Source organism: Rhineura floridana, chromosome 11, assembly GCF_030035675.1.
Source record: "Rhineura floridana isolate rRhiFlo1 chromosome 11, rRhiFlo1.hap2, whole genome shotgun sequence".
In the NCBI taxonomy this organism is placed as follows: domain Eukaryota; kingdom Metazoa; phylum Chordata; class Lepidosauria; order Squamata; family Rhineuridae; genus Rhineura; species Rhineura floridana.
In genome coordinates, this window is record NC_084490.1 from 30,138,869 (window position 1) to 30,163,479 (window position 24,611).

General features: G+C 41.9%; 1 protein-coding gene across 1 annotated transcript; it reads left to right on the forward strand.

Moving 5' to 3' along the window:
- The first annotated feature begins 15,203 nt into the window (after positions 1-15,203).
- LOC133367711 (olfactory receptor 14A16-like) lies at positions 15,204-16,133 on the forward strand. Its single transcript, XM_061591810.1, has one exon. The coding sequence runs from the start codon at positions 15,204-15,206 to the stop codon at positions 16,131-16,133; it is 930 nt and encodes a 309-aa protein (XP_061447794.1).
- Positions 16,134-24,611: the final 8,478 nt, after the last annotated feature.

The window sequence follows — 24,611 nt, forward strand, 5'->3', positions numbered from 1 at the left end:
AAGGAGCAGTAGGGGATGGCAGGTTTGATCATTTGCACGCTTATTGAGTTCAGTAAGATGGCAAAACTGACCATGGGGGATGAGGAGCAGGGAGGAGGGCAGAGGGCAGGGGAAGGAGGAGGAGAGAGAAGGAGGGGATTGGAGGGGGAGGGGAAGGGAGGGTGAAGGAAAGGGGAGGGGAGGGGCAAGAGGGAGGGGATAGGAGGGAGGAGGGAGGGCGGACAGGTTTGATCATTTGCATGCTTTTTTAATTCAGTGCGATCATGCTTGAAATGGAAATGGACTGCCTTCAAGTCGATTCTGACTTATGACGACCCTATGAATAGGATTTTCATGGTAAGCAGTATTCAGAGATGGCCTTACAATTGCCTTCCTCTGAGGCTGAGAGGCAGTGACTGTCCCAAGGTCACTCAGTGTACTTCATGGCTGTGTGGGGATTCAAACCCTGGTCTCCCAGGTCATAGTCCAACACTCTAACCACTATACCACACTGACTCTCTGCAATAATGCTTAGGATATGTGAAACTGACCTGGGGGAGAGGCAGGGAGGGGGGAGGGGAGGAAGGAAGGGTATGGGAGGGAAGGGGAGGGATTGGTTGGATGGGCACTGGGCAAAGGGAAAGCCCCTTTCCTTTCCAAAAGGAAAACATTGTGAACAGTATCATTGCTTTTCAGCATTTTTCCCACCTTTTAATTCTACAGCAGGCACATGTAGCCTCCCACCCAAATTTAAACAAAACCTGTCTTTGGCCACCTCCACACCAGACCTTTATTCCATTTTAGACAGGCATGGCTTCTCCCAAAGAATCCTGGGGAGTGTAGTTAGTGAAGGGTGCTGAGAGTTTCTAGGAGATGCCCTGTTCCTGTCACAGAGCTTCAATCAGAGCAGCTGACTGTTAAACCTCTCTGGCCACTAGAGCTCTATCAGAGGAATAGGAATCTCCTCTCAGCACCCTTCACAAACAACACTTCCCAGGATTGTTTGGGGGAAGCTAGGACTGTCTAAAGTGCAATAAAGGTCTGGAATGGGTGTGGCCCCCTGATTAGCCAAGTAGCTTTGAGTCTGGCTTTTAGAACACTGATAGTTGGTTCTTACTGAACAAGCCCAACGTTAGCATTGAGATCAATGCAAAATTACTTAAATTAATTAAAAATCAAGCAGGTATATTTTAAACTTTTAAACTGCAGAATATGAAAGTCAGAGTATGGGGCAAGGTCAGTAATAGGGTTACAGTTACTCTGTGAAAGCGACTATTTTTAATGAATTCCAACAGATTATAAGAACTCAGAAAAAAGTTTGAAAGGGGTCTGTTTTTTTCTCTCTTTTTACACTTTGAACTGTCTATTCTCTCTGACTGTTTTGTGTACCACAATGAAAATTTAGAGGGTAGTTAAGCAAGCATTTCTGAGTTCATGACTAGAAGTTTTCTAAGGTTCTCTTTTGAAATGAGTTTATGGGAAGCATCAGAATGGCATGGGGGTATTCTCAGTTTAACACTGACGAATATGAACAATCCATGCTGACTATAGTATATAGTCTGTATAAATGCAGACCGTATTCATGTGGATGTATAAATACATTTATTGATGGGCCAAAGTGGAACAAGAGAGAAAATGTTCCCTAACCCATTTTAAAAGTAACCTTCATCTGGCAACTGGCCTGAAACAATAACATGAGCTATTTTAAACAGGTCTGGTGACAAGCTTAATATTTAATTGGTGTCAACATCCCTGTGGCACATATTGAGCCTTCCCAATTACAGTCTGTAGAACCCTTAGCGCCCACTGACACTTGAGGTGTGTTCTTCCATCTGCCCTTGTCTTTTTGGATTAAGTATACAGAGTGCTAGCAGTGGATGGATAGAAAACACCCATTTTGACACTCCTTCAGTATCAATCATGGTATTTTGTGCAACACCACCTCAGAGTACAGGTGAGAAGCAGGGGAGTGGATGTGGTCCAGCAGGAAACCCCTCCTTCTTGGGGCAAGACTGAAGGGCTAGCCTCTGTTGTTGGTCTATAGAAACAGATTCGAGGTATTGGTGGTGTATCACCCACCCTGCTTCCCAGCAGCTTCATAATCTGGGCTTGTCTAGGTTCATTTCCAGTGTGGTGCTGGACGAGTCTATGACAATTGTCCTGGGTGATTTAATATCAATGCTGAGGATACCTTGTGTTATGCTTGGGATTTCATGAGCTCCATGGCAACTGCAGGAGTTCCTCATTGGCTTGACGCATAGAGCAAGGCCTTCCCTTCTTTTGGCATTTCCTTCAAGTGATGATGGGGGCTGGTCTGGAATCAGATGGGATAGAAACTGATCCATATTCATGGTCAGACCACTTCCTAGGGAAGGGTAATTTTGCTTCACTGCATTTGACTCCACACTGCCAAACTTAGAGAAATCTGCAAGACACTTTGAGTATAAGGTTGCTGAACTCCATGGCAACTTTAACGCCATTACTTCAGCAGATCCACTTGGTATGTCCACTGCTACTTCTGACTCAGTGTCATGTGATCATTTTCAATAGATGCAGCCTGATAATGCAGAAAGAATAAATAACCTGGTGTGTCCAGAGTGTAGTTAACACATCATTGCAGAACAAGGTGGTATCCACTTCCTATAAAGCTGTGCTGTGTTCTGCTCCTTAAATGTCCACCCTAAATCACTACTGGGCACTTGCAAATACCCTTTTTTGGGGGGGGTAAGGTAGTGAAGAGGGTAATGGTGGGATAACTTCCAGTGTTTCTGGATGACATTCAATATCTGTGTAAGTATGAGCTCAGTCTTTCTTTTCGAACTGAATCAACAATGGTTACTCTGATGGATTACCTTTACAGAAAGAGGGACAGGGGGAAGTGCAACCCTGTTATCTTTGACCATATCAAAGATACTGACCATGGTATCCCCTTGGACTGACTGTATGTGATGGGAATTGGAGGCATTGTCTTACAATATTTCCATTACTACTTGTATGGAAGAATCCCGAGTACAATTGAAGAAGTGCTCTTTGACCACCTGGCACTTGAATTATGGGGTTCCATAGGTCACTATGTTCACACCAATGCTATTTAACCCCTATAAACTGTGTTTGAATTCTAGAAAGATGAAAGGTCTATGAGTAGGTTGTTCCCATATCTGCAAGATAGGCCAACTGCTTCTTCTGGATAGGGTTGAACTCCCTCTAAAGGAGTAAGTACATATGTTGGGAATACTCTTAGATTCATCTTTGTCAGTAGAAGCCCAAGTGGCCTCTGTGGCTATGATTGCCTTTTACCCAGCTTTGAGTGGTACACCAGGTATGGCTGTATCTGATCGGGATTATCTAGCCATTGTACTCCATGCACTGGTAATGTCAAGAATGTGATATTCTCTATGTAGCACAGCCCACAGGCCTGTCAAAGGGCCTCCAACTAGTGAAAAATGTGCAGCTAGATTACTGATGGTGGAAGATTGACAACAGCACGTGACACCTCTATTAAAGCACCTGCAATGGCTGCCCATATGATATTGGGCCAGGTTCAAGTCTCTTAATGTTAATATGCAAAGCTCTAAACAATGTGGGTCTAGGATACCTTAAGGACCACCTGAGACTTTATATCGACCTTGATCACTGAGATTATCTGGAGTTATGCTGTTAGATGTCTCCTGTGTTACAGATGCCCAACTGGCTTCTGTTAGAAGTTAGGCATTTACTGTGGTTGGGTCCATGCTGTTGGGGCATCCTTGCTTTTGATGTTTAGATGTCTGTTGTAGACCTTGGTATGCCAACAGGATTATGCAACAGTTTAAATTGTTTTATTGGTCTGTCATTTTAAAGATTATACAGCCACAAGAGTGGCTGTATGCTATAGCCAGCATGTATGTTTTGCATTCCACAATGTCAAAACAAAACCTTACAAAACTTCTAGTCCTGAACTCAGAAACACTTGCTTAACAACCCTGTAAATTTTCATGGCAATGAACAAAACACTCAAAGACAATTGAGAGTTCAAAGTGTAAAAAGAGAGAGAAAAACCAGACCTCTTTTGGACTTTTTTCTCTCAGAGTCCTTGTAATCTATTCAAATTAATTAAAAATCAGCCACATTAACAGAGTACCTCTAATCCTATTACTGACCTTGCCCCATAGTCAGACCATCATCTTCTGCAGTTGAAAAGTTTAAAAAATGTCTGGCTGATTTTTAATTAATTTAAGAATCTAGCATTGAATTGAATGATAATGTCAGGCATACTCAGTAAGAACCAACTATCAGTGTTCTAAAAGCCAGACTCACAGCTGTTTGGCTTGCCTAATCAGGGGGCCACACCCACACCAGACCTTTATTCAACTTTAGACAGTCGATTTTTGATTTTCGATTTTCATATTTCTACACCGCCTTCCGGCCAAAAGGCCCTCAAGGCAGCTTACAAAAGAGCACCAATATAAAAATACACCAATAAAACATCAATAATATATCAATAAAACATCAATAATACATCAATAAAACAATAAACTATAAAAACAATTTGTAATACATTTCAAAGTTAACACAAACTACCTCCCCCCTCACTTTGGCAAAATAGGTATTATAGACATTGGGCTACTTTGCAAGGCTAGCCACACTCTCTCAGTCATAGTTCTATCCCCATAGTTCTGGGTGTGGTGTGGCCCTCTCAGCCCATGGAAGCTTCCCCCAAAGCTTCCTTGCTTTCCCCAAAGAATCCTGGGAAGTGTTGTTTGTGCAGGGTGCTGAGAGGAGATTCCTATCCCCCTGACAGAGCTCCAGTGGCCAGCCTGGTTTAACAGTCAGCCGCTCTGATTGAAGCTCTATGAGTGGAACAGGTCATTTCCTAGCAACTCTCAGCACCCTTCACTAAATACATTTCCCAGGATTCTTTGGGAGAACCTATGCCTGTCTAAAGTGAAATAAAGGTCTGGTGTGGATGTGGCCAGGGGCAGCTTTGGTTTAAATTTGGGTGGGAGGCTACATGTGCCTGCTGTAGAATTAAAAGGTGGGGAAAATGCTGAAAAGCAATGATACTGTTCACAATGTTTTCCTTTTGGAAAGGAAAGGGGCTTTCCCTTTGCCCAGTGCCCATCCACCCAATCCCTCCCCCTCCTCCCTCCCTCCCTCCCCCTCCCCTCTCTGCCCCTCCCCCAGGTCAGTTTCACCTATGCTAAGCATGATTGCACAGGAGTAAATCCCACTGAACTAAGAAAGCATGCAAATGATCACACCTGCCATCCCCTCCTCCTACCTCTTATCACCTCATTTTTGCTCCTTCCCTCCCCTTCCCTCATTCCTCCCTTTCCATCCCCATCCCCTTCCAATATCCCCTCCCCTCCTACTCTTTCTTCCCCACCCCTCCTCCCTCCTTCTTCCCCACCCCTCCTCCCTCCTTCTTCCCCACCCCTCCTCCCTCCTCCGCTCCCATGGTCAGTAATACTTATCCTAGGACTAAAACCTGGGAGACCAGGGTTCAAATCCCCACACAGCCATTAAGCTACCTAGGTGACCCTGGACCAGTCACTGCCTCTCAGTCTCAGAGAAAGGCAATGGTAAATCACCTCTGAATACCACTTACCATGAAAACCCTACTCATAGGATAGCCAAAAATCAGAATCGACTTGAAGGCAGTCCATTTCATTCTGAAGCATGAAAGCACAGGAGTAAATCCCATTGAACTCAATAAACACACAAATGACCAAACCTGCCCTCCCCTTCTTCTCCCTCTCATCACCTCTCTTTTGCCCCTTCCCTCCCCATTCCTTCCTTAATCTTTCTCCCCTTCCAATTCCCTTGTTCCCCTCCCCATCCTTCTGCTCCCCTCTCCCCCTTCCTTTTCCCTCTACTATCCACTCCCCCTCCTCCTCCCCCACGGTCAGTTTTACCTATCCTAGCCATGATTGCACAGGAGTAAATCCCACTGAACTCAATAAGCATGGAAATGATCAGACCTATCTTTCCCCTAGTTCTCCTCTCCCCTCCCTTCCCTGTCCCTTCTTCCTCTCCTTCCCTCTAGCTTCTTCATCCTCCCCTTCCATTCCAGGCATCCCGCCCCATGATAAATTTTACCTATCCTAAACATGACTGCACTGGGGTAAATCCCACTGAAGTTAACAAACAAGCAAATTATTAAACCTGGCCTTCTCCTCCCCCTCCTGCCCACTCCCCTCCCAATCTTACCCTCCCCATTCCCTGTGGTCAGTTTTACCTATCCTAGCCATGATTGCACAGGAGTAAATCCCACTGAACTCAATAAGCACACAAATGATCAATCCATTCTCAGCAAACTTGCACAGGATCCCATTTCTTGCCTTCCAGATTAAAAAGAAGAGAAATTCACTAATAGGCAAAAAACCTTGCGGTTTAAGAATGGACCTATAGTCAACAGTTATTTCCAACAAACTTTAAAAAACAGAGAATTGGGAGCTATAGTGAATGCACCAGGGAAACAGGAGACCTGACCTCTTCTCTGAGATATTGTACTGCCCTACAAATTTTTCAAAATGCAAATACAATTTGGGTTGGTCTTTCACAGTCCAATCCACTTGCTGTGTAGCTTGGAAGAATTTGGCAACATGTGCCTTTGTGCATAGTGATGGCAACACCTGCAATCAGCTCAAATAACAGAAACAAGACATATCTTGTGCTGACCTTGTTTTAGCAGGGAGAAAGTAACAATATTAAGACAGTTGATATAGTTGAGATAGTCACTTCAAATATGTCTGATTTGCTTTGCAATGTTAGTGAAGTTTCCTGTAGTAAATCATTTTCTTTTAGTTCTTTTTCTGTGAAGTACAACAACATTAAAAAAATAAAGCTCCAAAAATTGTGGAATAATGGCACTGATTGTTCTGCAGAATTGTGTCCAATGGACATGAGGAGTGTCTCAGTTTGCATAAGATAAAACAGTGGGAGGTGAAATATATTCTAGCAAAATTCTAGGTGTGCTCTATGTTTTTAATTGACCATGCCCACCTTTCCTTAAGTGAAGTGGTTTAAGCATAGCAGGCTGAAAACATGCATCTTGGGCAGGCCAAGTTTGTTTTTTTCCGAAAGCTAGAGTCATTGCTTAAGTAGCAGCATATTGTAATCAGTCTGATTTTACATCAAACTGCCATTTCAGATTCAACTGTTAATGTGCCCAAAATAGAAATAGAGCATAACCTCCAGTTTGAAACACAAAAGACTGTCTTCACCATCATATGACATTGATCAATGAAAAGGCTTTGAAATTAATTTAAAAATTTATAACACAGATTTCTAGGATGAATAATGAGAGAAATACAACTTTCTAGGTTAAATTCTCTGTAGGAATGGTAGTAACACAGAAAATAAGCAAAGTAAGCAGAACACCAACAAACATAATGTAATTCTACTGCTTTGGAGATGGCAGGTGTTGCCACCACTCACCATATGCTCAGAGGCACATGTTACCAAATTCATGTAAGCAGTGCCATTGGTTGCTGCTCTGCCAAGGGCTGCTTCAGCCTGGAACCAATTTAAACATTCTTCTTATGTTGATTGGATTGGCTGTCCAAACTCTTTGGAGATGGTGAGAGCAATGGCGGTAGGTCAATAAGTGTGAGAATAGTGATACAGGTTGCCAGACCTTCAATACTGGTTTATTTCTGTTGCTAAAATGAAAGATGCTGGAGCATGAAGACATTGCATCTGGATTACTCTCTGGAATCCAAAAATCAAATCTGGTTTTCGTGGATAATCTCAAACCAAATCTGATCTCCCAATGCACCATTTAGAAGCTTGGCATATTTTTCAAATGCTGTGAGGATAGTTAAAGCCCCACCTCAAGTGTGTCAGTAAAATAGGCTCTTCTGCAACAAATTTCACATTTTGTGCTCTATCCCATCTTTTGAGATAAGAGTTTCCTCAACATTAAACTATTTGCCAACTGTATTTTGAAATAACTAAAGAAATGTGACATAACACTTGACATAAATCTCACCCAACTGTGATCATTTTTTCATATATTAAGCACATATTCGTTATTCCTTTATGTTCGCCATAGAAATAGCAACAATGTTTTCTAATCAGGTGTGCTCAACTCTTGGGAGTAAGATCCCCACATGCCAAAACAGACTTGAAATAACCTTCCATCCCATGTGGTATGTCACTAATAGCTGATGCATAATTTGTTGACTATTATTATTATATGTGCATCTACATATGTTTTTTAAATAAAATATAGGCAACAATCAGCTACACATACTATGACAAGTGCCACAGGAAAGTTAAAAAAGGTTTGACTTGCAAATCATCAACACATCATAGCCTAAAGCACCTAGAGGGGAAGCTGAATCTTACAGTGAAAGGTATTTCAATGTGTTTAAGAGAGCAGGATCTTTTCCTGTTATTTTAATGTAATTTAGACATGTTTGTCAGCTTTTTCTTTTCCTTGAAAATTACTGTTCATTTGATTGAGTTATATGCGTATGATGAATCTGTGATAGAAATGGGCTATATTCAACTGGGATATTCATGTCTGATGGAATAAAGTGTAATGCTAGATCACTGCTCCTTTTCCATTAATATATATCTATAATACGTCCTTTTTCTAGTTCATAAAAAAGAAAGGATAGTGTAATGTGAATTCATGCTTTCAACATTCACACATGTAATGAATGATCTTCAGGGTTAGCGGGATTATGGGATCGTGTGCGTTGTAATTTGTTGTACTAAAAACCTGTAATTCTGATTCAACCCACAGGTAATAGAAGAATAAAATTTCTTTATATATTTTAATTCATCCGTTTAAATGCTAGAAATAGCCTTTGTGTGTGCTTTGGAAGCTGCATTTGTTTTTACTGGAGGCTTTAAAAAGACTTTAAAAAAATCAGGCAGTTTATTAATGTTCTGGGGATTGTGTGCTCTGTTTTTCATTGTATGGAAGCTACTTTTTTGCTGTTATTTGGAGACAGTTTTTGAGCTGGGTATGGGATTGTGTGTGTTGTAATTTGTTGTACTAAAAGTGTAATAGCCAGACTCCTCTGTCCTGACACACAACTTTGGAGAAATAACGATAACACATATGCTGTTCAAGCACTGAATACACATTTTGAGGCTAACAAGCCAATGCACACTTACCTGGGAGTGAGTCCCATTGAACCCAATGAAGTTTATTTCTAATAGACATGTATTGCATTGCAGCCTAAGGGTGCAGTCTCTAAATTTAAGCTCCGGTGAATCCAATAGTATTATAGGACTGGGAGGTTGGTTTGGATGATGTCTGTGGGTTCTCTCCAAGCCTGTAATTCTGTAAGTGTAAGGTTGAGTCTGTAGTGAAAGGAATATACTGAACTGGTCAGTCTCTTTGTAAAAGTAATGGTTCTGTCCAAGTCTGTTAAGCATCCTATCTGCATGACCAAAGAGTCATGAAAACTTTTATTTACCCACCCTTTAACATACTGTTATGGGTTTCAGGTTGAGATAGATGATTTCTATGAGTCTCCTTTCCAGCCTCTGATTTGGGACCCTGCACCTGGAGGTGGGCTCTGCAGCTGAGAAACCTGCTCTGTTGGTCAGATAAGTCTCCTTTGTTAGTCTAATAGAGTGGCCAAGTTGGCTAATGGGTCTATCAAGTGCGCATGAACTGGAGAATGTGCCAGGGAGATCCTATCCTTATAAAAACGGTTCAGGAGAGCCCTTCCTCCTCCTAGGGCCAAAGAGAGGCTTGTGTTTTCAGTTTAGTCTAAGGAAGGCTGGGAACTAGAGAAAAATAAAGCACAGTTTGCAGCAGGCTTGCAGAATGGAAGCCAGCAGCCAGACATTTCTCTTGAACCCAGAGAAATGACATGAACAAAGGGAGGAGGAAGGAGTGGGCATGGAGAGGGGAACAATTGACACACCCAGAGCTTACTTTTTTGAGCTACAACTTCAGTATTGTAAGTGGATAGCGATAGACTGAAAACAAACACATATGTAAAGTATTAGTCTTTGTATATATGGTCTATGAACTACATTAATATTTAAAATACACTTTTTCTATGTATATTTCCAAATAAAACATAGAATAAAAAAAACAAAAAAACAAAAGGAGGAGGAAGGAGTGGGCGTGGAGAGGGGAACAACTGACACATCCAGAGCTTGGAAAAGTTACTTTTTTGAGCTACAACTCCCATCAGCCCAATCCAGTGGCCATTGCTGGCAAGTAAAAAGTTCCTAAGAGTATTTTTCCATGGCAGAGTTACAAGGCCAAGTAGCTCACAAGGCTGGAGTGGACGTGCACTCCTCAAGGACACGTTGCCAGGACAACCAGCTGTCTTATCAGTATATAGCTGGAAACTCAAACTGGCAGGGTGTGGGGGTCGAGGAGTTTGTACAGAGAGAGAGCTTGTGATATATTCTATTGTCAGTAAAGTGACTCTTAAAACTTATTACTTGTCTGGCTCATTGCTTCAACTGGCATCTAGCCTGTCACTATACTGTTCTGCATCCTGGGCATCTGCTTGCGCCAGATACAACATCCAACAAGTGGTAGCAGAGGATGGTTACCTGGTGCTGATGGTTACCTGGTGCTGAGGATTGCAGAAAAGCGGCAGAGAAAAGCCAGAACAGCAGACCAGCGAGTAAAACAGCAGAAAGACGGAGAAACAGAAAGCTGAGCTGAAAGCTGTGAGAGAGTCGTGGGAAAAAAAAAACCTGACTGAAGGACAGAGGTGAGAAGCTCTAATTACAAAGGCGGTGAACTGTGAAAAGTGAAAGTATGTCTATTACGTTATCGGCCGGGATTCCCTTGGAAAGGCTGACAGGGAAAAATTATGGCACTTGGAAACAGAGAATGCAGTCTTTTCTAGTGAAAGAAGACCTGTGGAAAGCTATCGCAGAAGACCCAACCGCCAGGGTGCCTATTCCAGCAGATTGGAGAAGGCTGGATGAGAGGGCAAAGGCGTTAATTGTTCTTGCTATTGATGATTCTCAATTACTGCACGTGCGTGATGCAACAACAGCTAAGGAAACCTGGGAAACTTTAAGAAATATTCATGTGAAAAAGACTGCCAGTTCTAAAATATATCTTGCCAGAAGATTGTATCAGATGCGCTTATCTGGAGATACAACCATGTCAGAGCATTTGTTGGAAATAAACAGACTGTTTACTGAGTTGTCAGAACGTGAAATTGAACATTCTCAAACGCAAAAAGTGTATATCACATTAGCTTCACTAGATTCAAGTTATGATAGTCTGTTGAGCTCTTTGGAAGCAATGGACGATGCAAATCTCAATATGGATTATATAGAAGGCAAACTTTTACAAGAATTTCAAAGAAGGCAAGAAATGGCAAAGCAAGAAAGGACTGAGTCTAAACACAACTTAGGAAAGCTGAACAACAAAGCTGCACAAGAGAGACTGTATGGACAAAAGGCATGTTATTTTTGTGGTTCCAAGCAACATCTTCAAAAGAATTGTGAAGCAAGAAGAAGAGAAAGAGGAAGAAAACCACTTATACAGGTGATATGTGCTAGCCGAAACATGCAAAGTAAAGCTAATAACAATAAATGTGATGATGTATGGGCTCTTGACAGTGGGGCTACAAATAGCATAATCAAAGATAAATCAATGTTTCATACATATTGTGACGTAGAGGATCATGTAATAATGGCTGATGGAACTAAGAAACTTATCAAAAGTAGGGGTACAGTGAAATTAGCAGGTTTTAATACGATTATGACAGATGTGCTGTTTATTCCAGACGTTGAAAGTAACATAATGTCAGTTTCTAAACTTAATGGAATGGGGTTCAATGTCTTGTTTCAAAGGGGCTCATGTCAAGTCATGAAAGGGAACAAAATATTCATGAAAGGGATAGTAAAGAACTCATTGTTCTACCTACACTTGAAACAAGCAAATCATGTGCTTATGTGTGCCAATGAGAAACCCCACAATAATTGTGTACATTTATGGCACAGAAAATTGGGACATATAGGATATCAAAATGTGGTGAAAGCAACTGAAAATAGTAAATATGTGACATTAAGAAATTGTGGTAAATATGTAGCCTGTAACGTGTGTCAGCAAACCAAAGCAATTGAGTCAGCAAGAAACACTGAAGCCAAGTCTAGTACAAATGCACCCACAGTACATGACAGAGAAACAGGGGTAAAAGAATACCTTGGTAAAAGTGACAAGCAAATGTTGAGACGTTCTGGAAGGGCAAATGTGAGTGTGCTGCCTGACAGATTTAGGATTGCCACAGTAAAGGGGATTGAAGCACAAACACACAGGGTAATGGATGCTGACACATTATACTTGGAGTGTGTAAAACCCAAAGAGATAAACTGATGATGTTTGTAAAACCTCTGAAAAATAAAGGAACAAAGAAATGTAGAAGTACACTGAACTGAACATGTAAACTGAAAAAAAAAGATGATGTATCATGTGGAAGAAAATGATATAAGTAAATGCAGAAATGAATGTAATAAAAATAATGAAACAGAACTGATGTTAATGTAAACAGGATAATATATCATGCAAAAAATGTAAATGTAATGACAAATGGAAGCAAAAATGTGAACAAATGTAAAAGGTGCTGCTTATGGAAAAATAGGTGGGGGGTGTTGGCAAGTAAAAAGTTCCTAAGAGTATTTTTCCATGGCAGAGTTACAAGGCCAAGTAGCTCACAAGGCTGGAGTGGACCTGCACTCCTCAAGGACACGTTGCCAGGACAACCAGCTGTCTTATCAGTATATAGCTGGAAACTCAAACTGGCAGGGTGTGGGGGTCGAGGAGTTTGTACAGAGAGAGAGCTTGTGATATATTCTATTGTCAGTAAAGTGACTCTTAAAACTTATTACTTGTCTGGCTCATTGCTTCAACTGGCATCTAGCCTGTCACTATACTGTTCTGCATCCTGGGCATCTGCTCGCGCCAGATACAACATCCAACAGCCATGCTGGCTGGGGCTGATGGGAGCTGTAGTTCAAAAAAGTAACTTTTCCAAGCTCTGGACACACCCACCTAAAAGCATTGGAGCAAAGCGTATGCAAGCACTAGAGATACGAAGTGGAGATTTTTTTCCTTCCCTTTTTCGATTAAAAAAGGATTGGGTAAGTATGGATTTACAAGGGGGAAACTGCATGATAGCTTCTGTTTGCCAGTAATGTCATGTGAACCATGAGGATTAAAAGGGGCTTTGAGTAGCACCAGACACACACTAAACCTCCGTGTGAATCAGCCCACAGAGAGTCTTGCTGCCTGCACCATGGCTTTCTGGTGCCTCCTATGAGCCTAATGGAAAAGCAAGATCTATTGGACTGCTGGTGCTTTGAACCCCTTCATCTGAAGCTCAAGCTGCAATGTGTGCAAATAAAAACCATATTTCATAAAGACAACATACACTCTGTTGACTTTTCCAAGGAAACCACACCCTGGGCAAGTGCAGGGACTTCTGGAGATCTCTCAGCACTGTGTGTCTGAGTCAAAAGGGTGAGAGGAATAGCAGCACTCCTGGGTAGGGTTGCCAGGCTCAGGGCCTGAGACTGATCCTGTATCTTTAGGAGAAGAGAAAGTCAGCCAAGTGCAGGTGTTCTTGCAACAATGTAATGGGAAAAACCAGAAGGTAGAATTCCCCCTGAACAACTTTTAAAGATACAGAAGACCTCTTGGTTATCAGGCCCAAATGTATTGTTGCATTTAGGGTTCTAACCGTGTTTCTATCTCCTCTTGCTTTTGCTTTCCTTCTCTCTTTAACCATTTAAGTGTTTCTGCAGTCATCCATTGAGGTATTTCTCTCTTTTTAACTGGAGGTATTGTCTTTTTGCTCATGTCTCTGAGTTCACTCCACAGCTCTTCTGGTTCTCTGTCAACTAAGCTTAAAGCAACAAATCTGTTCCTTATTTGATCTTTATATTGTTCTGGGATGTTATTTAAATTGTATTTTGGCATTATGATTGCTTTGATGTTGTTATTTTGCTTTACTCTGATTTTCGATACGACCAGTTCATGATCTGTACTGCAGTCTGCTCCTGGTCTTGTTTTTGCAGAAAGTATGGGACTTCTCCATCTTCTGTTACCAATTATATAATCAATTTGATTTCCATATTGACCATTTGGTGATGTCCACGTGAACAGTCGTCTTTTTGGTTGCTCAAAAAACATGTTTGCAAGAAACAAATTATTGGCTTCACAGAATTCAATAAGTCTTTCTCCTGCTTCATTTCTGTCTCCTAAGCCCCATTTCCCCACAATTCCTAGTTCTGTTCCCTACTTTTGCATTCCAGCACATCTTGTTTTGGTGTGTGATCAATTTCCTCCTGTACTTCTGTGTAAAATCTCTCCAATTCATCTTCTTTTGTGTTTGCCGTTGAAGCATAGACTTGGATGATGGTTATGTTAATAGGTTTCCCATTTAATCTCATTGATATCACTCGCTGTGACCTTGCGTTGTAGCTCATAATTGCTTTTGCTACATCACTTCTCACTATGAAAGCAACCCCCTTTCTTCTTGATTTCTCATTTCCTGCATAAAGTATTTTGTGGTTGCCTAATTGAAAATGTCCCATTCCTGTTCATTTTAATTCACTCATGACGAGTATTGTAATGTTGATACGTTCCATTTCTTGCTTGACAATTTCTAGCTTTCCCTGGTTTATGCTTCTCGCATTCCATGTTCCTATTGTGTTCGTTGTATGACTCCGGACTCTCCTTTCACATCTGTGCGAATCAGCCTCTGGGCTTCCTTTCGGCTTTGGCCCAGCTGCATCACTAGTCACAGCGCTACTCGTACTTGTCCTTTGTTCTTCCCCAGTAGCTCAGTGAGTACCTTCTGACCTGGGGGTCTCATCTTCCAGCACTATCTTGTGTTGAATTTTCGATACTCTGTTCATAGGGTTTTCGTGGCAAGAGGTATTCAGAGGTGGTTTCCCTCTTTTATGAGTGTTCAATCATCTTTCTGTCGCTTTCTACTAAAATATTATTCCATGCAATAATGGAAAAAGTGGGTTTTTCCCCAAAAGAAATGTAATAAAATGGCTTTGCAAAAATGTGTCTTTTGATAGAAATGAACACTTGTGATAATAAATAGAGCACATTGAGCTTACCAACAGATTTTGAAGTCACCACTAATCACAATTTGTTTGTCCACTACTGTGGATTTTAAAGTGAAATTGGAAATGTGTTTAAATTAACCCATTCATCAGTATTGGCAGAATAACAGTTCTCGGTTTCTTCCTCCTACAGGAAGTATGCAAGTACTGAAGACAAAATGAGCAATTTTACTTCCATATCCACGTTTCTGCTGTGGGAATTCTCAGAACAACGAAAACTACAGATCTTACACTTCTTTGTGTTTCTAGCAATGTACTTGACAACCATAATGGGGAATCTTCTCATCATTGCCGCAGTAGCCCTTGACCATCACCTTCATACACCAATGTACTTTTTCCTAACAAACTTGGCCATGGTGGACATTGGTTCTGTTTCTGTCATCATACCCAAATCCATGGTCAATTCCCTCATGAACAGCAGGTCCATTTCTTATTCTGGGTGTGCGGCTCAAGTTTTTTTCTACTTATTCTTTGCAGCTTCAGATCTTTTCTTTCTAACAGTAATGGCACACGATCGTTCTGTTGCCATTTGCAACCCATTACAATATGAGACAATTATGCACAGAGGAGCCTGTATTCAGATGGCAGTCACTGTATGGGTTATTAGTATGCTTTATTCCATATTACACACTTGTAGCACCTTTGCAAACACCTTCTGTTCTAATGCTGTCAATCAGTTCTTCTGTGAAATCCCAAAGTTACTGAAGCTTTCCTGCTCTGAAATTTATTTAGTTGAAGTTGGCCTTCTTCTGCTATCCTGTATTATGTCATTAGGATGCTTCATTTTTATCATTGTAACATACATGCAGATCTTTTCTACAGTGCTCAGAATTCCTTCAGTGCATGGTCAGAAAAAAGCCCTCTCCACATGCCTTCCCCACCTCACTGTTGTCTCTGTATTTATTTTCACTGGATTTATTGCCAATGCAAGGCCTCCCACTAATGCTTCTTCTGCTCTGGACATAGCACTTTCTGTGATATATACCATAATTCCTCCCATGTTGAATCCATTCATCTACAGCATGAGAAATAAAGACATTAAGATTGCTTTATTGAAGCTCTTAGATCATGCCTCTAAAACTGTTTAGAGGTCTATAAAAATGGGATCATATGCTGTTCTCTGTGTGAATGGTTGGCCCTGCAATTGTTATCCTTGCATTATAACCATTGGTAGAGAACTTAAAGAAGATTCTTGATTGTGAGGTCGACTCAGGATGCAGCCAAGAAAAAATTATGGGTGAAAATAGGCCACAACTTGATTAGATTACAGCAAGTAAATTGGGTTGGCATCTCATCAGACTGAGGATCTGCTTTCATTCCAACAGCCCTTGCTGAGGGATGTTTGTTCCCCAACTATATTTATTTATTTATTTGTTAGATTTTTATACCGCCCGACTAGCATAGCTCTCTGGGCAGTTTACAGCAGAAATACAAATAAATACAATAAAAACTCATAATAATACTACAAGAACACATATAAGAGAAAGAAAAGTCTAAAATCAATTATAGCAAATGTAAAACTAAATTAAAATTAGAGTTAGATTAAAATGCCTTAGAAAAGAGGAAGGTTTTAACTTGGCGCCGAAAAGATAGCAGAGTCGGTGCCAAGCGCACCTCATCGGGGAGACTATTCCACAGTTCAGGGGCCACCACCGAGAAGGCCCTAGTTCTTGTTACCACCCCCTGAGCCTCTCTCTGAGTCGGAACTCGGAGGAGGGCCTTCGATGTAGAACGCAGTGTATGGGCAGGTTCATATCAGGAGAGGCGTTCCAGCAGATATTGTGGTCCCGCACCGTGTAAGGCTTTATAAGTCAAAACCAACACTTTGAATCTGGCCCGGAAGCATATTGGCAGGCAGTGCAAGCGAGCCAGAACAGGTGTTATGTGTTCAGACCGCTTGGTCTTCGTTATCAGTCTGGCCGCCGCATTTTGCATGAGCCTCAGCTTCCGAACTGTCTTCAAAGGTAGCCCTATGTAGAGCGCATTGCAGTAATCCAATCACGAGGTTACTAGAGCATGTACCACTGATGTTAGGTCCTCCCTGCTCAGATAGGGACGTAGCTGGGCTACCAACCGAAGTTGGTAGAACGCATTCCGTGCCACCGAGGCTACTTGAGCCTCAAGTGACAGGGAAGGATCTAAAACAACTCCCAGACTACGAACCGGTTCCTTTAGGGGGAGTGTAACCCCGTCCAGTACAGGGTGTATATCCACAATCTGGTCAGAGAAACTACCCACCAGCAGCATCTCAGTCTTGTCCGGATTGAGCCTCAGTTTCTTAGCTCTCATCCAGTCCATTATCGCAGCCAGGCAACGGTTCAGCACATTGACAGCCTCACCTGAAGAGGATGAAAAGGAGAAATAGAGCTGCGTGTCATCTGCGTACTGATGGCAACGCACTCCAAATCTCCTGATGACCGCACCCAACTAACAACTCAGGGAGTCACCCGTGAATATTGGCCATCATTAGACCCCAGTATGGCACAAGCCAATGCCCTTTGGATTCCACTGGGCAAACAATGGGGGTTAGTGAATGCCAAATGAGACCTGAGCTAGGGGCATGACCCACACATACCCCACTAGACCCCTTATGGGGTCCCCTTTGTGTCTGATCCTGCCCAATGTCATTTCTATCTTAATTTATGACAAAAATTATACCTATTATGCTTTTCAGAGCATTTTAAGATTGGCTCAGTCACGTACTAAAACTGAGGGCAGACACTTTTGCCTGGGGTAACATGCTGCTCCACAACAGGCCCCCCATGATTACAGCAAGGGGCTAGGATTTCAATTCCTGGTATCTTCAGGTAGGAAAATATTCTCTGTCTGAAACCATGCAGAGCCACTGCCAGTAAGTGCTGACAATAATGAGCTAATTGGACCAATGGTATGAATCAGTAGAAGACAAATCCTATGTTTCACGTTCCTATATCTGTCACACTGATTACTTTTTGTTTCCTCTACATACTCATTTTTTTCTCTTTCTCTTCATTCTCCTACACTCAGCCTGTAGCAATGTTTGTAGACCAGGAAGCTATGTAACCAGGTTTCGAGTATCCCTGTGTACACATTGCATAGTGCTGCAAAATAAAGATAAAATTCTTCTAAACTACACAGGAAGGGGATTCGACTGTGAAAGACCAACCCAAATTGTTTTTGCCCTTTGACAAATTGGTAAGGCAGTACAATATCTCAGAGAGCAGGTCAGGCCTCCTGCTCCCCAGGTGCATTCACTATAGCTTCCCAATTTCCCTGCTTTTTAAAGTTTGATAGAAATATCTGTTCACTATAGGTATGTTCTTAAATCGCAAGGGTTTTTTGCCTATTAGTGAATTTCTCTGCTTTTTAATCTGGAAGGTAAGAAATGTGATCCTGTGCAAGTTTGCTGAGAATGGATTGATCATTTGCATGTTTTTTGAGCTTACTCCCCTGCAATCAAGCTTCGGATAGGTGAAACTGACCATGGGGAGAGAGATCTGGAATAGGCAGGGGAAAAGGAAGAGGGGAGGAGAGGAAGAAGGGAGGAGGGAGGCAGAAGAGAGGGGAAGAAGGAGAAAGGCAGGTCTGACCATTTGCATTCTTATTGAGTTCAGTGGGATTTACTCCCATGCAATCATGGCTCGGATAGATATATCTGACCATGGAGGAGGAAGAGGGAGAAAGGAAAGGGAAGGAGGAAGGTGTGTAGGGGAGCAGAAGGAATGGGAGGGGAAGGAAGGTATTGGAAGTGGAGGGGGAGGTGTGTAAGAAGAGAGAGGGAAGGCCCAAAAGAGAGGTGATGTGAGGAAGGAGGAGGGGATGGCAGGTTTGATCACTTCCATGCTTATTGGGTTCAGTAGGATTTACTTCTGTGCAATCATGTTTAGGATAGGTAAAACTGATCATGGGGGAGGAGGACGGAGGAGGGAGGAGGGCAGAGGGCAGGGGAAGGAGGAGGAGAGGGAAGGAGGGCATTGGAGTGGGTGGGGGAGGGGAAGAGAGGGTGAAGGAAAGGGGAGGGAAGGGGCAAGAAGGAGGGGATAGGAGGGAGGAGGAGGGGAGGTCAGGTTTGATCATTTGTATGTTTTTTTAGTTCAGTGCAATCATGCTTGAAATGGAAATGGACTGCCTTCATGTTGATTCCAACGTATGACGACCCTATGAATAGGGTTTTCATGGTAAGCGGTATTCAGAGATGGCCTTACAATTGCCTTCCTCTGAGGCTGAGAGGCAGTGACTGTCCTAAGGTCACTCAATGTACTTCATGACTGTGTAGGGATTCGAACACTGGTCTCCCAGGTCATAGTCCAACATTCCAACCACTACATCACACTGGCTCTCTGCAATAATGCTTGGGATATGTGAAACTGACCTGAGGGAGAGACAGAAAGGGGAGGGGGAGGATGGAAGGGGGAGGGGGAGGAGTTTAGATGGATGAGCAGCCACTGGGCAGAGGGGAATCCCCTTTCCTTTTCAAAAGGAAAACATTGTGAACAGTATCATTCTTTTTCAGGGTTACCTGCACCTTTTCATTCTAAAGCAGACACACGTAGCCTCCCACCCAAATTGAAACCAAAGCTGTCCCTGGCCACATCCACACCAGACCTTTATTGCATTTTAGATAGTCATGGCTTCTCTCAAAGAATCCTGTGGAATGTCGCTAGTGAAGGATGCTGAGAGTTTCTAGGCAATGTGCTGTTCCCATCACAGAGCTTCAATCAGAGTGGCTGACTGTTAAACCACTTTGTCAGGGGAATAGGAGTTACCTGTCAGCACCCTTCTGAAATAACACTTCCCAGGATTCTTTTGGGGAAGCCAGGACTGTCTAAAGTGAAATAAAGGTCTGGTGTGATTGTGGCCCCCTAATTAGCCAAGCCAAGCACCTGTGAGTCTGGCTTTTAAAACTGTGACAGTTGGCTCTTACTGAGCATGCCCATTGAGTTCAATGTATAATTACTTAAATTAATTAAAAATCAATCCGTCATTTTTTAAACTTTTAAACTGCAGAAGATGATGGTCAGAGTATGGGGCAAGGTCAGTAATAGGATTACAGTTACTCTGCGAAAGTGACTTATATTTAGTTAATTTCAACAGATTATGAGAACTCTGATAAAAAAAAAGTCCAAAAGGGGTCTGTTTTTTCCTCTTCTTACACTTTGAACTCTCTATTGTCTCTGACTTTTCTTTGTACCACCATGAAAATTTAGAGGGTAGTTAAGCAAGCATTTCTGAGGTCAAGACTATATGTTTTATAAGGTTTTGTTTTGCAATTAGCTTATGGGAAGCATGAGAATGGCATGGGGGATATTTTCAGTTTAACACTGGGGAATGTGAGCAATCCATCCTGACTTGTATAAATATGTTTATTGATGGGCCAAAGTGGAACAAGAGAGAAAATGTGCCCTAACCCATTTTAAAAGTAACCTTCATCTGGCAACTGGCCTGAAACAATAAAATGAGCTATTTTAAACACGCCTGGTGGTAATCTTAATATTTTATTGGTGTCAACATCCCTGTGGCATATATTGAGCCTTCCCAATTACAGTCTGCAGAAGCCTTAGCGCCCCTTGACACTTGAGGTGTGCTCTTCCATCTGCCCTTGTCTTTTTGGATTATGTATACTGAGTGCTAGCAGTGGATGGGTAGAAAACACCCATTTTGACACTCCTTCAGTATCAATCATAGTATTTGATGAAACACCAACTCAGAGTACAGGTGAGAGGCAGGGGAGTGGATGTGGTCCACCAAAGTCCATCACCAGGAAACTGCTCCTTCTTGGAGCAGGACTGGAGGGCTAGCCTCTGTTGCTGGTCTAAAGAAACAGATTTGAGGTATTGTTGGTGTATCTCCCATCCTGCTTCCCTATCTGGGCTGGTTGAGTTTCATTTCCAGTCTGCTGCTGGAGGAGTCTAGGACAATGGTCCTGGGTGATTTAATATCAATGCTTAGGATACCTTGTGTTATGCTCAGGATTTCATGAGCTCCATGGCAACTGCGGGAGTCCCTCATTGGCTTGACGCATAGAGCAAGACCTTCCTTTCATTTGGTGTTTCCTCCAAGTGGTGAGGGGTGGTGGTATGGAATTAGGTGGGATAGAAACTGATTCATATTCATGGTCAGACCACTTCCTAGGGAAGGGTGATTTTGCTTCACTGCATTTGACTCCACACTGCCAAACTTAGAGAGATTTGCAAGTCACTTTGAAAATAAGGTTGCTCAACTGCATGGTGACTTCAATGCCATTACTTCAACAGATCTACTTGGGATGTCCACTGCTTCTTCTGACTCAGTGTTATGTGATCATTTCCAATAAATGCATCATCATAATACAGAAAGAATAAATGACCTGGTGTATCCAGAATGTTGTTAACACATCATTGCAAAATGTGGTGGTATCCACTTCCTCTAAAGCTGTACTTGTTCTGCTCCTTAAATGCCGACACTAGACTTGGGAGACCAGGGTTCGAATCCCCACATAGCCATGAAGCTCACTGGGTGACCTTGGGCCAGTCACTGCCTCTCAGCCTCAGAGGAAGGCAATGGTAAGGTCATCTCTGAATACCGCTTACCATGAAAACCCTATTCATAGGGTCTCTATAAGTCGGAATCGACTTGAAGGAAGTCCATTTCCATTTTTCAAACACAGTGGTTTGTAATAACTACTGGGCACTTGCAAATACCCTTTCTTGGGGGGTAAAGTGGTGAAGAGGGTAACGGCGGGATAACTTCAAGTGTTCCTGGATGATCCTCATTATCAGTGTAAATATGAACTCAGTCTTTCTTTTCAAACTGAATCAACAATGGTCACTCTGATGGATTACCTTTACAGAAAGGGGGACAGGGGGGAGTGCAACCCTGTTATCAACCCTGTTATCTTTGACCGCATCAAAAATACTGACCTTGGTATCCCCTTGGACTGACTGTATGTGATGGGAATTGGAGGCATTGTCTTACAATATTTCCATTACTACTGGTATGGAAGAATCCCGAGTACAATTGAGGAAGTGCTCTTTGAACACCTGGAACTTGAGTTATGGGGTTCCAAATGTCACTATGTTCACACCAATGCTATATAGCACCTATAAACTGTGTTTGAATTCTAGAAAGATGGAAGATCTATGAGTAGGTTGTTCTCATATCTGCAAGATAGGCCAACTGCTTCTTCTGGATAGGGTTGAACTCCCTCTAAAAGAGTAAGTAAATATGTTGGGAATACTCTTAGATTCATCTTTGTCAGTAGAGGCTCAAGTGGCCTCTGTGGCTATGATTGCCTTTTACCCAGTTTTGAGTGGTACACCAGGTATGGCTGTATCTGATCGGGATTATCTAGCCATTATACTCCATGCACTGGTAACATCAATAATGTGATATTCTCTATGTAGCACAGCCCACAGGCCTGTCAAAGGGCCTCCAACTAGTGAAAAATGTGCAGCTAGATTACTGATGGTGGCAGATTGACAACAGCATGTGACACCTCTATTAAAACACCCTCAATGGCTGCCCATATGATATTGGGCCAGGTTCAAGTCTATCTATAGCTAACAGATATTTCTATCAAACTTTAAAAAGCAGGGAAATTGGGCAGCTATAGTGAATGCAACAGGGAAACAGGAGACCTGACCTCCTCTCTGAGATATTGTATTGCCCTATAAATTTGTCAAAATGCAAACACAATTTGGGTTGGTCTTTCACAGTCCAATTCACTTCTGTATAACTTGGAAGAATTTGGTAACATGTGCTTCTGAGCATATGCCAGAACTTTTCAGTTACTTTTTTGAACTACAACTCCCATCAGCCCACTCCAGTGGCCATGCTGGCTGGGGCTGATGGGAGTTGTAGTTTTAAGAAGTAACTTTTCCAAGCTCTGGCATATGATGAGTGCTGGCAACACCTGCAATCAGCCCAAATAACAGAAACAAGACATGCCCTGTGCTGATCTTGTTTTAGCAGGGAGGAAGCAACAAAATTAAGAGAGTTGACCTAGATCAGATAGTCACTTCAAATATGTATGATTTAGTTTGCAATTTTAGTGAAGTTTCCTGTAGTAAATCATTTTTTTAGTTCTTTTTCTGTGAAGTACAGCAACATTAAAAAAAGCTCCAAAAATTGTAGAATAATGGCACTGATTGTTCTGCATAATAGTGGCCAATGGACATGAGGAGTGTCTCAGTTTGCATAAGATAAAACAGTGGGAGGTGAAATATATTCTAGCAAAATTCTAGGTATGCTCTATGTTTTTAATTGACCATGCCCACCTTTCCTTAAGTGGCGTGATTTAAGCATAGCAGGCTGAAAACATGCATCTTGGGCAGGCCAAGCTTGTTTTTTTCCCAACAGCTAGAGTCATTGCTTAAGTAGCAACATATTGTAATCAGTCTGATTTTACATCAAACTGCCATTTCAGATTCAACAGTTAATGTGCCCAAAATAGAAATAGAGCATAACCTCCTGTTTGAAACACAAAAGACTGTCCTCACCATCATATATCATTAACCAATTAAAAGGCTTTGAAATTAATTTTAAAAAATATGACAGAGATTTGTAGGATGAATAATGAGAGAAATATAACTTTCCAGGTTAGATTCTCTGTAGGAATGGTAGTAACACAGAAAAGAAGCAAAGTAAGAACACCTACAAACATACAAAAATGTAATTCTACCGCTTTGGAGATGGCAGGTGTTGCCGCCACTCACCATATACACAGAGGCACATGTTACTAAATTCTTGTAAGCAGTGCCATTGGTTGCTGCTTTGCCAAGGGCTGCTTCAGCCTGGAACCAATTTAAACATTCTTCTTATGTTCATAGAATCATAGAATAGTAGAGTTAGAAGGGGCCTATAAGGCCATCAAGTCCACCCCCCTACTCAATGCAGGAATCCAAATCAAAGCATTTCTGACAGATGGCTGTCCAGCTGCCTCTTGAATGCCTCCAGTGTTGGAGAGCCCACTACCTCTCTAGGTAATTGGTTCAATTGTCATATGGCTCTAACAGTTAGGGAATTTTTTCCTGATGTCCAGTTAAAATCTGGCTTCCTGCAACTTGAGCCCATTAATGTTGATTGGATTGGCTGTCCCATACTCTTTGGAGATGGTGAGAGCAATGGGGGAAGGTCAATAATTGTGAGAACAATGATACAGGCTGCCAGACTTTCAATACTGGTTTATTTCTGTTATTGAAAGATATGCTGGAGCATCAAGACATTGCATCTGGATATCTCTCTGGAATCCAAAAATCAAATCTGGTTTTTATGGATAATCTCAAACCAAATCTGATCTGCCAATTCACCATTTAGAAGCTTGGCATGTTTTTCAAATGCTGTGAGGATAGTTAAAGCCCCACCCCAAGTGTATCAGTAAAATAGGCCCTTTTGCAACAAATTTCACATTTTGTGCTCTATCCCATCTTTTGAGATAAGAGTTTCCTCAACATTAAATGATTTGCCAACTGTATTTTGAAATAACTAAAGAAATGTGGCATAATACTTGATATAAATCCTGTCAAAACCCTGGTTGAACTGTGTAACACAGAAATGACCTGGGCGGTTGACATGGTTGCTCCTGAGCGTTCTCTCCTGTGTAGAGATCG